The 16,359-nt window shown below is 41.5% G+C and overlaps 1 protein-coding gene across 5 annotated transcripts; it reads left to right on the forward strand.

The window, feature by feature from the left end:
• Window positions 1–212: 212 nt before the first annotated feature.
• LOC133886598 (probable LRR receptor-like serine/threonine-protein kinase At1g56130) lies at window positions 213–8,002 on the forward strand. 5 transcript variants are annotated; one of them, XM_062326303.1, is made up of 25 exons: window positions 213–372; window positions 503–695; window positions 2,655–2,726; window positions 2,854–2,925; window positions 3,023–3,094; window positions 3,252–3,296; window positions 3,397–3,468; window positions 3,580–3,651; window positions 3,734–3,805; window positions 4,038–4,109; window positions 4,192–4,263; window positions 4,349–4,423; window positions 4,515–4,586; window positions 4,685–4,750; window positions 4,840–4,905; window positions 4,983–5,027; window positions 5,116–5,180; window positions 5,274–5,665; window positions 5,753–5,951; window positions 6,030–6,188; window positions 6,259–6,377; window positions 6,533–6,743; window positions 6,888–7,122; window positions 7,206–7,356; window positions 7,461–8,002. In XM_062326303.1, the coding sequence occupies exons 1-25, from the start codon at window positions 255–257 to the stop codon at window positions 7,812–7,814; spliced, it is 3,141 nt and encodes a 1,046-aa protein (XP_062182287.1). In that variant the 5' UTR covers window positions 213–254; the 3' UTR covers window positions 7,815–8,002. The 5 variants fall into 5 exon arrangements, with proteins under 5 accessions (XP_062182287.1, XP_062182288.1, XP_062182289.1 ...); XM_062326306.1 differs by lacking the exon at window positions 213–372 and adding an exon at window positions 1,995–2,127 and having other exon boundaries at window positions 562–695; XM_062326304.1 differs by lacking the exon at window positions 3,252–3,296.
• The last annotated feature ends 8,357 nt before the right edge of the window (window positions 8,003–16,359 follow it).

Below are 16,359 nucleotides of genomic sequence, written 5' to 3' on the forward strand. Positions count from 1 at the left end.
CAGTGGGTGAAACTTCAAATATTGGATTGTTTGGGGTAGTAAAATAAGTCAAGATTTTGTTTGGGTGTTAGATGGACAAACCGGTTTGTTGGACAACTAACATGAAATTTTTCCTACGTTTAAATATTTTTTTTTCAAATCCTAATACCCTCTGTAAAAAAGGAAACAGAGGGAGTACTATTTAACAAGCTAGCAGCCTTGACAATGTTTCTCTGAGAGAGAAAGAGAGAGAGAGAGAGAGAGAGAGAGAGAGGATGAGGCGTGGTTACAGCAGCAGCAACGGTGTGCTGGTGTGGCTAGTGCTTTGGTGGTCATGCAGTGCAGCACCTCGGGTTCAGGCTCAGCAAGCAGCAAGAACTGATCCAATCGAAGGTTTGAAATTACCATGCGCTACCTCCTTTACCATGGTTTTCCGTCGGAGGATCGGGAGTTATAATTTGGTTAATTAGTAGTTAATTTTACATGCATGTTAACGCGGGGTTACGCGCGCGCGTGCATGCAGTGGCGGCGCTGAACACAATCCTGGGGAGATGGGGCAAGAACGCGTCGCGGTGGCCGGCGTGGAACATCAGCGGCGAGCCCTGCAGCGGCGCCGCCGTCGACAACACCGAGATCGACGGCAACAACTACTTCAACCCGAGCATCAAGTGCGACTGCTCCTTCAACAACAACACCGTCTGCCACATCACCAAGCTGTATGTATTCCCAGTATTGTTTCAGCTGCACACTAAGGTGCTCGACACAGTGGCTCCAAGAGGCCACCGCGTCACGAAAATACGACTGATGGGCAAGCGTGACATGGTTTAATTTTAGTTTATGTTCTGTCGATTTATCCGTGGAAGCTTGCAGGAACACGGTCCCATGATTCAAAAAAAAAAATCAAACACCTTCTTCGGATTAGATTTTGTGTGATGTGAAGCTCTTGATAAATATGTATTCGTAGTTCATTGAACGTGAGATAATTAGGAGGGAAAGGAAAGAAAAGAAGAAGAAGAAGAATTGAAAGGGAGGGGCAAAACTATTTTTTGGCGTGACCGCTTAAGAGCCAATTAACGGCTAAGTGGCGGAATGGGCACGTAGGGGATCAAAAATAAAACTCAGGGGCGTGTAGAGGATGGAGCAAATCTCGGGGGTATATGAAAGGGATGGAGTGAAATATCAGGGATACAGAGAGTTTTCTTTAGTATCATTGACACACACAGTTGTGAGATTCATTTTATTCACTGCCATGGCACATCGTCAACAATAATCAAAACCACTATTTTTCTTAAAACCATTTTTCAAACAACAATAGGGATATGGAAATTTCAAGGATGTTTAATGCGAGAATACTGCCGGTACTTGTAAAATAGCGATGTTCAAACATACATGCATGCATACATCAGTTTTTAAACGTTAGAGACTATTTAAATAATTGAAGCAACATGGTAAAAGGGGTGCTTGCCTTGCTCTAGATAATCCAAGTGATGAGGTGCCTGCACCGGTACGATGTTAAACATCTGGAGTCCAAAACTCTACGCAATAACAAGTCAAATGAGGTAAATAAATTCAAACAGAAATCAAATCCAAATATTTTTGCATACCATCGCCCAAAGGTGCTTTCACGAAAGCCGGTCTCCGGGGGTAAAGAACCTTTCTTCACTCTTCCAGCCTTCCAAACCATCCACTGGATTTTCATGTTCGTAAGGATTCGTTAATTCTCTTTCTAGATGGGATGGGGAAGGGATATAACTCAGCGGTAGAGTGTCACCTGAATTTAGATCAATTTATGAAAAAAGATCACTTGATTTAGAGTTCATATGTGGAAGTTATGTGCATTTGGATTTGGCTTGGCTGGAAAACCCTAGAAACTGGAAAAGGTTTACTCTGCTTGAAGGGCATTATGAAATATACGATTTGCTAAAGAGAAAGCAGATTGCCTTTAGTGAGCTCTGCAGAATACGTTTTCTTCTACATAAGGCGGATTTCATAACTAACTAAAGCGCATTTTCCAGATTTAAAGATGTTAGCCCACATGCCATTCGCCCAGATTAGTGTGTTCGTATTTAAAATAATTTCTGAAGTGTGGGACCAGGTGGTCAATGAATCGGGCTTCGTTTTTTTTAAATCCCGACAGGAGCGATACAGGTGATCATCCACAAGCTCGCCCAAGTTGTATTCATGCTTGCAAACATCAAAAACATCCTAAAAATTACTCCAATAACTATTATGTATAAAATCCATTATTGAAATTTTGGGATGCATCAAGTAGTCTGGACAATCCTTTTTCTGTGCTGTTATTTTATTGAAAGGCTTTCGTTGAACTTTTGCAAAACGCATAAAGTATGGTTTAAAATTCATGAGATGCATTTTGAAATATTCAAACTCCACAAGAAGAAATTTTCATATTCTTTTCACAGACAAAGTGTCTCCAATAATTTATTTTGTGTTTGCTTAAATTCGAGATAAAGACTATGTTTTTTATTGGATTTTTTTTAAACTTGTTTTTTATTGGATTTTTTTTTAAACTCGTTCGAATTTCCAGATGAACCTCTATATACGTATATGTATACCAAGTTGGAGGATCTGGAAATTTCCCAATCCCCATCGATTTTGCTCCATCATTTACTTGTTACCATGTGAACAATTTTCTGACTTCTTGTTTATTTATGCAGGAAGGTATACGCGTTGAACGTTGTCGGTCAGATACCTTCAGAACTGCAGAACCTCACCTACCTAATTTACCTGTATGGTACCTAACTCTTTATCTTCTTTTTTGATGATGAACAACTGTTAAGCGGTAGATTAATATTTTTCAGCAAACGTTAGTATTCTTTACTGTTAATGGGCTAGATGTTTCTGGTGCTGTTTCAGGAACCTGGATCAAAATTACTTGACAGGTCCCATTCCATCATTCATTGGGCAATTTACTGCAATGCAACACTTGTAGGAGTTATACTTCAAGTTTGTAGATTCTTGTAATGTCCATCAGTTATTGTTTTGTCTGAACCATCTTGCATTTTTTTTAATACAAAAACTAAAGGAGCCTGGGGTTCAATCCACTCTCTGGACCACTTCCAAAGGAACTTGGGAATCTCATGAATCTCAACTTGCTGTAAGAGATCTCTTCTTACATAGCTGCTCAATTTTCAACTAAAGATTAGTGATAACCTGAAGTGACATAACCATATGGCACAAACTAAACGCATAACTTCTCAACATGAAAGTTCTAAAAAAATCGTAACTTATATATTAAGCACATGAATTTTCAGATGGTGTTTCATATGTTCGAGTGAGATCCAAATGGTGAATATTGGGTATCAAAAGACTCATCAGGGCAAACTATGCCCCTTTTCTGACAGTAGCATGACATGCAAATAAATTCTGTCACTCCTGAACTATTTCCTTTTGTTTCAGAGGCATTAGTCTGGACAATTTTAGTGGTGAACTTCCTGAAGAACTTGGAAACCTGTCCAAACTTGAGCACTTGTAAACCGCCTCCTTTCTAACTGCCAAACGCTACTTCTAAAAGAACTAAAATTTGGACCATCGAGATCTCGATTGTTGAACATGATAATTACTGCAATGTTTCCATAACAGGTACATTGATAGTTCTGGCTTCAGCGGTCCATTCCCTTCGACGTTCTCAAAGCTTAAGAAGCTGAAGACCCTGTACGGTCAATAACAGAGCCACAGCTGTTATGTTCGTTGTGATTCCATATGTTCAATGTTAAATATTTTGTTGTGCTTGCAGGCGGGCATCGGATAATGATTTCACAGGGAAAATACCTGATTATTTTGGGAGTTTGACTGATTTGGAAGATCTGTAAGATTAGTTATTAACTTGTTGATACGTTATGCATTGTATCCTATTCAGGAGACAAATGGAAATTGTCCGGCAGAGCTTTTCTGTATATATTCTTTCCATTTGAATTAGGACAATAGCATTTTTCCTAAACTGAACCGCACGGCATCTTGATACGTTGAGCTTGCTTTTTTCCTTTATTCAAATGGACTTGGCATCTCCCTATTTTTTTTCTTAAAGTATGAGCTTGTAGGGCCTTCCAAGGAAATTCTTTTGAAGGCCCGATCCCAGAAAGTTTGTCTAATCTAACCAAGTTAACAAACTTGTAAGTACTTTGGCGACATTGTTCCCTTGATTTAAAAGGTCAAGCTTGTCATGATAGCTGATGTTCTAAACACAATGAGCAGATGGATCGGTGATATTGTAGATGGGAGCTCTTCATTGGCCTTCATCAGTAATCTGACATCTTTGAGTATACTGTACGTGACAGCTTTAACCTTAGAGGTTACAGTTTTATATGTTAACAAAGTTGCAAGTTACTGAGATTGGATATCTTTCTTACAGGATATTAAGGAACTGCAAGGTATCTGGTAATCTTGGAACAGCAGATTTTTCTAAGCTTGCAGGATTAATCTTGCTGTAAGTTTCTAATTATGGGCCACAGTTTTTTTTTTTTCTGAAACTTAATGTGAAGTGTCTGTTCAAGTAACATTGTTGTCGTATGGCACAGGGACTTGAGTTTTAATAATATCACAGGCCAAGTACCTCAATCAATCCTGACTCTGGACAACCTTGAATTCCTGTAAGGAATTTTTTCTGGAGATTAATCATTTCAATTATATACAAAAACCTCCTAAGCTGCTGTCCATGTTTCATCATCTTGTACTGTACCCAATTCAGGTTTCTCGGGAACAATAGCCTAACAGGAAGGCTGCCAGATGTGAAAAGCGCTTCATTAAAAAAATTGTATGTCAACCAATTCAACATAGCACAAATTATTTGATTAATTCAATGGTGTATTCATTTCATATGTAGTAACTCTAGACTATTTGCAGAGATTTTTCATACAACCAGCTCACTGGAAGCTTTCCTTCTTGGGCTACTGAGAACAATTTGCAACTGTAAGTTAAAATTTCTGAAATATGTGTTGCCTAGGGTAAAAAAAATTGGATATACTCAGCATTTTATTTTGTACAAGGAATCTGGTGGCAAACAACTTCTCTCTTGGTAGCGCCAACAACAGGTAGACATTTAGTTGTACTTTTGCAAGAGTTAAACTTTAACAAAATCTTTCTAACAACTTGTATTTTTAAATTCAATTATGTGCACAGTATTCTACCTTCAGGACTAAACTGCCTCCAGCAGGACACTCCTTGTTTCCTTGGTTCTCCACGATGTATATTTTTCACTCTTCATCAACCGTAGCAGGTTAACCGAATGTTGGGGATTTTGGTAAAGGTTATAACAATTATGCACATCTTAACTGCAGATTATTCCTTTGCGGTAGACTGCGGCAGTAATAGATCTATGACAGGGTCAGATAATACTCTGTACGATGTAGATCCTACAGACCTTGGGGCGGCATCATATTATGTTACCGGTGAAACAAGATGGGGTGTCAGCAATGTAGGAAAATTCAACCAGGCCCCAAATGGAAGTAACATACTAATATACTCGTACAGCTCCAAGCAGCAGTTTCAGAATGCAGCGGATTCAGAACTGTTCCAAACTGCAAGGATGTCACCGTCATCGCTGAGATACTATGGCCTTGGACTTGAGAATGGAAATTACACTGTTGTGCTTCAGTTTGCAGAAACTGCTTATCCCGACACGCAGACTTGGCAAAGCTTAGGAAGGAGAGTTTTTGACATATATGTCCAGGTATGTGCAAATTGAGTGCATGGTATAGTAAATAAATAAATCGTTTTATTCTTTTTCCTAAAGTATTATTGACATTTATTTGCATAGGGTTCTCTGAAAGAAAAGAACTTCAATATAAGGAAGACGGCTGGTGGAAATTCTTTTACTGCAGTTAAGAAGAGTTACACGGCAACTGTGTCCAAAAACTTCCTTGAGATCCATCTCTTCTGGGCTGGCAAGGGCACTTGTTGCATTCCTACTCAAGGTTACTATGGGCCGATGATCTCAGCATTAAGCGTCACTCCAAGTAAGCCCAATCATTAAAAAGTTAACTTAAAGAAGAATTACATCGGCTTTTTTCAGATAAGCAAAACCCTTTTTTCAGATTTTACTCCAACCGTGCGAAATGGTGTTCCAAAAAAGAAAAGCAAAGCTGGTGCAATTTCTGGAATTGTGATTGGTGCATCAGTTTTAGGATTAACAGCCTTATTTATGATATTTATGTTCACAAAAAAGAGAAGAAGACGGGCACGACAGCAACAAGGTATCAAATGTATTAGTGTTGTATCAAAATTTTCAAATGATTTATTCTAATTTTTTTCTTAAAATTGCAGATTTGTATGACCTAATTGGACGGCCTGATGTCTTTGGTTACGCTGAACTCAAATTAGCTACAGACAATTTCAGCTCTCAAAACATTCTTGGAGAAGGCGGATACGGGCCTGTCTATAAGGTGGCCTGCCTATTTTCCCCGTTTTAGTATTGCAAAATTGCAACCGAGTATTTATTTGTCTTATTTCGTATTAACTGCAACTTTCTGGCGACCTTGTTGGTCTCCGGGGTCAAAATATACATGTAACTTTAGTACGTAATGCTCTTCTTCTGCAGGGTAAGCTAACTGATGGAAGAGTGATAGCTGTGAAGCAACTTTCTCAATCATCTCATCAGGGGAAAAGCCAGTTCGTGGCAGAGGTGGCAGCAATTTCAGCCGTGCAACACAGGAACCTTGTGAAACTGCATGGATGCTGCATTGACGGTAACACACATTTGTTGGTTTATGAGTACCTTGAAAATGGAAGCCTAGATCGAGCTCTCTTCGGTGAGCACACATCCCTAGCACCTATGAAATTGCCTCTATTTCATTCCCACTAATAAAATTCCCTTGCTTCATCAACTTTCAAGAATTTTCTTCTCTGTATTTTGCCATCATCTAAATTCCAAGGTCTTATCTCTGCATTTACAGGACATAGTAGCTTGAAACTAGACTGGCCAACACGCTTTGAGATCATTTTAGGCATTGCCAGAGGCCTAACTTATCTTCATGAGGAGTCCAGCACTCGCATCGTGCATAGGGACATCAAAGCCAGCAATATCCTACTTGACGCCGATCTCACCCCCAAGGTCTCTGACTTTGGACTCGCTAAGCTCTACGATGAGAAGAAATCCCATGTCAGCACGACGAAAATTGCTGGCACATTGTAAGAACATTTCACCATTGCTCTTCTTATGACGGTACCTCCAAAACCGAAGCTAATTTGAACTTGCCTGACCATTGTTCAAGTGGCTATCTGGCTCCTGAGTATGCAATGTTAGGCCATCTGACTGAAAAGGCCGACGTTTTCGCATTCGGGGTGGTCACCCTGGAGGCAGTCTCTGGTCGATCCAACACTGACAACTCCCTCGAAGAAAGCAAGATCTATCTTTTTGAGTGGGTAAGCTGCTCAGCGATCTTTCCATCCAAGAGAACTCAGCATCCCATTCTTGTGTAGGAGCTACTGTTTACACTGAAGCATGATGTGCCTATGTTAATTTGCAGGCCTGGGGCCTATATGAAAGGGAGCAACCACTCGGAATCGTGGACCCGAGACTTGAGGAATTCAACGCCGAGGAAGCCTTCAGAGTCATCCGTGTCGCACTCCTCTGCATGCAGGGCTCACCGCACCAGCGACCGTCGATGTCGAGGGTCGTGGCAATGCTTACCGGAAAAGCTGAGGTGGCTGACGTGGTGGCGAAGCCAAGCTACATCACTGAATGGCAGCTGGGCGGGAACAGTAGCTGCACCACGAGCAGCAACTGGGGGTCTACCACCGCTGAGTTCAGGAGGCAGAAAGAGATCGACCCTCTCACCCAATCACCAACGATCATCGGAGCAAGTCACGAGGGAAGGTGAAAACAGAGATGATCACTACTGCAGGTGATCGGTTTGAAGTGAACATTTTGGACACTATTCGTACTTACGTAATGTTAATGTGAGTTGGAGCAAACATACGGAATTTCTCGTTCTGAATTGTGTCAGGTCGAAAAAGTATTACTCCTTGTATTTTGTAAATGGTGGACAGTTGTATGCTATGCATTTAGAGGCTCCTCCCTTCACCCTAGTATATCACACCTCAGATTCCGATTTGTTAGATAGTCTCTAACCATATTTACTTCATTTCGTTTATTTTCTGATTCTCCTCCCCATTCCTATACTATTTATTTTTGTTAGGAAATAAGCCATCAGCGGAAGCAACAGATGGATCTAACGAGATGATGCGCACGATCACAGATGACACCAGAGACACAATGTTTATTAACGAGGTTCAGTCGAAGCCTACATCCCCGGGGCATGACTACGGGCGCTCCTCCCCAACTAGCAACACTGGTCACTTCCCGGGGTTCCCGCAGACTTGCTGCCCCATGCGAACCTATCGCTATGCCGTCATGGTTACAAACAGCGGCCCTCCTCTTATATTTATGAGGAGGCCTGGAGACAGTAGTCCTACTAGGATTCCACCATATCCATCATGTACCGCTAATACAACTCTAAATCCTATACGTAACCAACTCTGTATAATTATTTGACACATATTCAACAAACTCCACCTTGACGAATAATTTGCCATCTTGAAGCTGTCATGCGTGAATCTCCATGTACACCGAACTTGAGTTGTCACATTTGCCGCTCAACGAGAGCTGTCCGATGAGTTTTGCTCAGACTCACTGCCTTCCAGAGATTCTGCTATCCCTGCAACTTCTGACTCCATGACTCCACCTGCAGCTGAGCACATTTCTCTTCTATCAACACAGTCTCCTTGAGCGAAATCAAATTCCTCTTTAGCCTTGACACATGCCTGACTCCCCGAAGCACACAACTCCATTATAGATTTGATTTTGATAGTACCTTACTTAAACAGCACGGTAGCTCGCGTCGTCACATAAGTAGATACAACCAAAATCACCAGACTTCATGAAGAAAACCGCTCCACGTTGGGCGTCACATGAAAAAAAACCAACTGAATCCGACATCCACGGTCCCAATTGACTGTTTCTTGATACTGAGAACTTCAATGTTGCTTTCTGAGTCACACATAGAAATTGACACATTAGCATTGCTCCATTACCTGACTGTTTAGGTTACGATTCTCTGACGTCTTACATCGTAGCCTCCTACAGTCCTAGACCAACCAGATTACTCTAGTTGCAAGTAAAGATCTCCACAATCTATACTTCCTTCCAATTCAGCCCTTGAAGCTTCTTCACGCCCATCGATCCACACTTCAGAAATCTTGTGGCCACAATTCGAATCGATCCGCGCCCTTGCTGATTTGAAAACACACAAGCCCTCTCAAATGCCATCCTGCATCCTGAGCTCGCGCCACGTGTTGCCACACCACAAAGAACAACCACCACTAGCCCTCACGCTCCTATGTCGTTGTCGCCAGTCTCATCGTCTCTGCCATCGCGGTATGACTAGCCTGTCACCATCAGCCTGTCCGCCCTGCACCACGGTATGTTCACCCTCCAAGTGAACTGTCCGTCAGCCTCCCTTAGACTGTTTGCCATGTGCCCGCAAACTATGCGGCTACCACTGTCGAACTCTCATCAGTCGTCATGCGCATCATGATCAAAACACCATCGACATCCCATGCTCATCACCGAGCATCGCAACAATGGCATGAGGTCTGGCCAACCGATCGTCTGTCTCTCCTCCTTCGCCTGTTGCAATATTCCGATGACAATTCCACCGACGCTCGCGTCGACCCGCCGCGGCCACAAGCGCCTTGCCTGCACATACCGGCCGCCGCCATATTGCTCCACCTTGCGTCGTATCCGTCTACACTGCCCGTGCGTTCCACGACGCCTTGTAGAAGCATAGTCCTCGCACCTCTGCGTGATCTTCCATGCAACGTCTCTAGATCCAATTCAACCATGGCTCTGATACCACTTGTTAGGAAATAAGCCATTAGCGGAAGCAACGGATGAATCTACCGAGATGATGCGCACGATCACAGACGACACTAGAGGCACAATGTTTGTTAACGAGGTTCAGCCGAAGCCTACATCCTCGGGGCATGACTACGGGCGCTCCTCCCCAACTAGCAACACCGGCTGCTTCCCGGGGTTCCCGCAGACTTGCTGCCCCTTGCGAACCTGTCGCTATGCTGTCATGGTTACAAACAGCGACCCTCCTCTTATATTTATGAGGAGAGCTGGAGACAGTAGTCCTACTAGGATTCCACCATGTCCATCATGTACCGCTAATACAACTCTAAGTCCTATACGTAACCAACTCCATACAATTATTCAACACATATTCAATAATTTTCTCTTATCTCCAACAACTTATTTTCGAAGGGATTCGTAAAGGGAAGGAGAGAGAATCCCGGAGTGAAGGGAATATGAGAGAGACTCCTTTCGTGAAAATAAATGTAAAAAAATCATTGAAGTACTGAAAAGAATAAGAATCCCTTCACGAAGGAAACATGACTCGCAAAGAGAAGCCGTTGGAGATCTTAGCCAAGGAACCTAAGAAAAAAGAGTGCGAGAGAGATGGCAGAGATTGGGAGTAGGAGAAAGCTGGGCAGTACGCTAGGGAGGGGAGGGGGGCCACGCATACCTGCACCGTTTCGGGAAGGGACAAATTCGAGCGCGGGCACGTTGCTTAGCGCACGTCCTCAGAACAGAACTTTCAGGGTGGAGGCGGCGGGGGTGGGCGAGGCATGGTCATGGTGTGCTACAAACAGATTTCCTACTTCATTCATACATGATACATCAAACGGTACGTCTGTATATAAACATACAGTATTGTTTTTGACAACAATGCTCCACTTACGGGCCTTTTTGGACCATATATAACGCAGCACTAAATTACAAGATAGTAAGAGCATTACCATAGCGATGTAAAGCTGACCTGTACGTATACAATCCTGTTCTTCTCCTGGCGACAGGCATTCATACACATACCGAGTATTTTGAATTGAAAATTTTAGAAACATGTATTCCTATTGGAATCAAGTAAATATATTATCGAGCTAAGAATTCGCGTGCTCATGCCACTGCGGCTGTAGTACTGTAGCACCATAGCTCTGCCGTCCAACAACGATCCAACGGAGCCCGCGCGCCAGAGCCCTCATGCTTCCACGTTGCACCGGACGTGGCCCCTGCCGATTGGTGGTTGGTGCCTTCCGGTCGACCACTGACTGGCTCGCAGCGCGACGTGTGGCGCACGCCGTTCGGCAACTCACTAGCTAGCAAGAGAAGCTAATGAGTAATGTTCATGTTTTTTATTTACCTCTTGATTTTATTTACGGTACAAGAGTGATTTAAAAAATTCTAAATATTTTTATGAGCAAACTAGATCTCATTAGCAACCCATTTTAATTAATTTAATCCAAAATTATACGCCAATATTTAATTAAAATTCACCCAAAAAGGCTCACTTTTATAACTTCTAGCTATTTTTAACGTCTCAAATAAATTCCAATTTTTTTTGAAAAATTCACTAATATTTTTTACATGTGATATACTAATTTTTAAAAATGTTTCCAACCCTAGATTATTTGCTAAAAAAGTGACTTCCTTCGTAATGCTCTATTTATATTTATTTTTATCATTTCATATGAATTCTCAGTCATCTATGCATTATTTGCGTACCATCCGAAAATCACTGACTCGCTAACAAGAGAGGTCGTTGTTTGTGTGGCATATGTGCAGCGCCAGATCAAAGGGGATTTTATAAGATATAGCATGAGTGTATTGGATCCTCCCTAACCTTTGATAAATTTACAACATATAAACAAAATTACATTATCGAGTAAATATATTATCGAGTAATTACATACATACGATTACAACATATATACATAGTTATATAGAGATCTTACACTATAAGATCTTACATCCACGACCAACCGAATAAATTAAACAAAGTACGACATCCTAAACCCAGGATGCCTGGGCCCATTCGGCATGTAGATGTAGGTTGCTCCAAGTTTATATAAGCCCTCGTCTCCTGCAAAATTGCGTAATTAGACAACAAAATAATTTGCGTTTTATGTTTTGACCCTTGATTTCGTTACCTATCGTACTTCCTACTGTTCAAAAAACATTCCAAACACTATATATTGATTAGGTCAAACATTTTAACCTGATCTAATGGGTCTGAACATATCAATCCAGACTGTAACCAGGTGGATCACGATTAAAAAAAGTATTTTAGAGTATTTTGATTTTGAAGAAATGAATATGCCAAAATAAATATTAGTTATATTGATAAATCGATTGAAATAATCTAAAATCCATAGAAAAACATCTAGGACTAAAAAAAAATATTAAACCAATTTTGTTGGGTTCGTATTTCTGTCGTCTACATTTCAAAATTATGTGCATGTATGAAATTGATACTGCTTTTACTATAATTAACTGAATGTGTTAAATATTGAAAAATTCATATCTAAATCCTGAAATGCCCAAAATTAGTGAACCCAATTTGTTTAGACTTCTTTTGGCATGCTCTGTGCATGGAAAAAAAGTTCAATCACGAAAAGCAGAATGGGTGCAGCATAGTGCGCCTTCCGCCCTAATTTTTTTTAGTCTTCTTTTATCAGACAACATTACCGTAATCGTATTACTCAGACATTATCTCCTCTGCTCTAACCAGGTACTAAAATCCCACGGGGGCGCATAAGCGCGCCAATCAACCTAGTTCGATTGATATGGCTGAACAGAGTAGTGCTGGGCAAAAGCGCCTGGTACCTTAGAGGCTATGATCATCACGGATCAGTACCCATCAGGTCGCCACCTGAAACCTGTGGCGAACTGGAGCTCGCCATTTTGAAAGTCCATGGAATGAAAGCTCAGAACACTTAGATTCGCTAGGACATCTATCCCCTCTTGCGGTAACCTCAATTTTGTGAGATTGGGAAGCTTCTTGATCCAAACTGGCAGCTTGCCTATCAGCCCACACAACTTAACGCTCTGTAGTTTCACCGGATGCCAGGAAATGACATCCAAGCAGCCAGCTTGATTGTCCTTGTCAAACCACACTGACAAGGATTCCGGATGGCCGTGATCCGAGATGGCAGAGAAAAACTCCTGACAGTTTTTGATGCCGGATACTGCTCAGATAGTTACACAATGCATCTATTCCTATTTGATTGACAAGGCTGAACAGAGTAGTAGCAGAGAAAAAAGGAAATGAACAACGACAGCCGTATGTGTGGTCCTGCAAACACGCCTGCCATGGTAGAGGCAATGAGCCAATGACCATCACGCGGCTCATCAGTACGTACCCATCAGGATGAACGTGGTTCCTCCTTCAAAACAGGCTTGATCTTCTTTGGATGCTTGTCAAGCTAGCTCTGCAAGTGTTGCTTGAGTGCGTCGTCATAGGATCCGGTAAGCCAGACTTCCCTGAGACTTGGACGCTCTAACCCAGAAAACTGCAGTAGTGACGACCCTCTACAGCAGTGGACCTTCAGCACCTCAAGCAGTACCAATCGGTAGTCAAACGTTACAGCCTGTAACCCAGAGTTGCAAGTGATCTCGAGGACGGAGAGTGAATCAAAGCCGTTAAGAAACTGGAGCTTACCATCTTGAAACTCCTTGAAACAAAGGCGTACGATACGTGGACTTGGAAGTTTAATTTCCCAATGACATCTATCTCCTCTTGCAGTAACATGGCCATCTGTAAATTCAAAATTGTGAGGCTCCGAAGCTTCTCGATCCATACTGGCAGCTTGCCTACCAGCCCATACAACTTAAGGCTCCGTAGGTTCTTCGGAGGTGGGGAGATGCCATCCAAACAGCCATCTTGATTGTTCTTGTTGAGCCGCACTGACAAGGTGTGAAATTTTGCCGTAAGGATCCCTGCCGAACCCTTCATGTTGATATAGAATCAAGACTTTACATAGTAGTTGCATTTGAATCAGGTTAAATCAGATTACAGATGATCCTAACAGATATTATCGGATAGCTATAGTACCCGATTCAAATACAATTCCTATTGATCAGCTGAATACAAATCTTATAGATACAGCTAAATAAAAAACAATCACATACCAAACTAATCTATCACATACCAAACTAACCTCTCTGTTTAACACCCTCCCTCAATCTGGATGTGGTGCAGCAAGATTCAAATTGCTTCTACTCCAAACAAAAAGGTTTAGTTGGTAGCGGTTTTGTTAATGAATCAGCTAGCTGATTTTTTGATGATATGAACCTAATCTCCAGAGCTTTAAGTGCAACTTGCTCACGAACAAAATGATAGTCCGCCTCAATGTGTTTCATTCTTGCATGAAACACTAGATTAGCTGTTAAATAGACAGAGCCCAAATTATCGCACCAAAGACACGAAGGTCTAGATAGCGATATACCAAGCTCTCCTAGCAATGCTTGTACCCACATTACTTCTACAGTTGCATTAGCCACGGACTTATACTCTGCTTCAGTGCTCGATCGAGAGACTATTGGATGTTCCAGTGAACTCCAGGCGATAAGATTACATCCAAGAAACACTACATAACCACCAGTACTTCTTCTATCATCAGGGCACCCAGCCGAATCTGCATCAGAAATGCACTAACCAAGCAGGAAGATGATCGTCTAATTGCTAGACCAAGTTTTGCAGTATCTTTTTTGGTATCACAAAATCCTTTTTACAGCAATCCAGTGAACATCAGTTGGGACTTGAAGGAATTGACAAACTTTATTGACACTATATGCAATATTAGGACGAGTCAAGGTTAAGTATTGTAGCGCCCCTACCGTGCTTCTATATTTTGTTGCATCCTCTTCTTTTAAAATAGTACCAACACCTTTAGATAGTTTCTCCGAAACCCCCATTGGAGTGCTAGCAGGTTTCGCCAAAGTCATATTGTTCTTTCTTAACAGATCCTGAATATACTTGTGCTGTGACAAGATAACACCATCATCCACTTGATTTACCTCAATGCCAAGAAAATAATTAAGAGAGCCAAGATCGTTGACAGCAAAGTCCTTTTGTAACTGATGCAGAAGCCTGTCTATTGCTTGAGATGAAGAGCTGATAATAATTATGTCATCAACATATATTAATATATACATGGTAATACCTCCTTTGTTGAAGATAAACAAGGACACATCAGCTTTGGATGGAGTGAACCCAAGATCTTGTAATTTGGAGCTGAGTCGAGCAAACCATTCTTTGGGTGCCTGTTTTAATCCATAAAGTGATTTATCAAGTTTGCATAAATAATATGGATACCTCTTGTCCTCGTAGCCTGGTGGTTGCTTCATATAGACATCCTCATGTAAGACACCATGAAGAAATGCATTTTGTACATCTATTTGTCGCATACTCCATCCCTTGATACATCCAGGGATAAAAAACCCGAATGGTAGTAGGTTTCACTATTGGGCTAAATGTGTCTTCATAATCAATTCCATACCTTTCCTTGAAGCCTTTTGCAACCAATCGAGCTTTATAACGATCAATTATTCCATCAGCTCAGCGTTTGAGCCTGAAGACCCATTTACAATCTATAACATTGAGGCCTGATTTGGGAGGTATCAAATGCCATGTTTTGTTTTTCATTAAAGCTGCAAATTCTGCATCCATAGCTTCCTTCCACAAGAGAATATTCGTAGCATCAGTATAAGATGTTGGTTCACAATCTGTATCATCTACCTGTGTGTGTTCCTGCTCCAGATCGACCACTGAACGCTCGGCGAAGTAGGCCACTGTCCCGTCAGTGCGTTTCTTCGGTCGTCGAATGTTATTATGCAGCCGTGTTCCATAGTGATGTGTTGTTGTTGGAGGTGCCGACTCATCATTTACTTGTTCTATCTACAAGGGCTCAGATGAAACATGAGAGTGCACATTCTCAATTACAAGATCAATAGCACTAGAAACACTACTGCAAGGTTTAGTGGACTCGATAATGTTTGGAGCAGAGGGAACAGGAAGATATGTATGAGATGATGGTATTGTAGTGGCTGATGTCGTGACAGAATTTCTAGCGAAAGGAAAGATTTTTTCATCAAAAACAACATCTCGAGATATATATACATGACCAAAAGACATATCGAAACATTTGAATCCTTTATGATTATGACTATATCCCAAGAACACACATTCTTTGGATCGAATAGAGAGTTTGTGTTTGTTGTATGCACGAAGATGGGGCCAACAGGCACAAGATTCTGAGCATAGAATAATTGGGTTGAACACCAAACAACCTTTCAAGTGGTGAGATATTATCAATAACACGAGTAGGGAGACGATTAATGAGATATGTGACAGTTAAGAAAGCTTCATCCCAGAACTTGAGCGGCATGGATGCTGAGAAAGAAGTGAAAGGCATGTCTCAACAATATGACGATCTTTTCTTTCAGCGGACCATTTTGCTGATGTGTGTGAGGACATGATATTATGTGTTCAATGCCTATGTTTCAAAAAAATTTGTTTGAGA

The sequence above is a fragment of the Phragmites australis genome, chromosome 12 (genome assembly GCF_958298935.1).
Source record: "Phragmites australis chromosome 12, lpPhrAust1.1, whole genome shotgun sequence".
In the NCBI taxonomy this organism is placed as follows: domain Eukaryota; kingdom Viridiplantae; phylum Streptophyta; class Magnoliopsida; order Poales; family Poaceae; genus Phragmites; species Phragmites australis.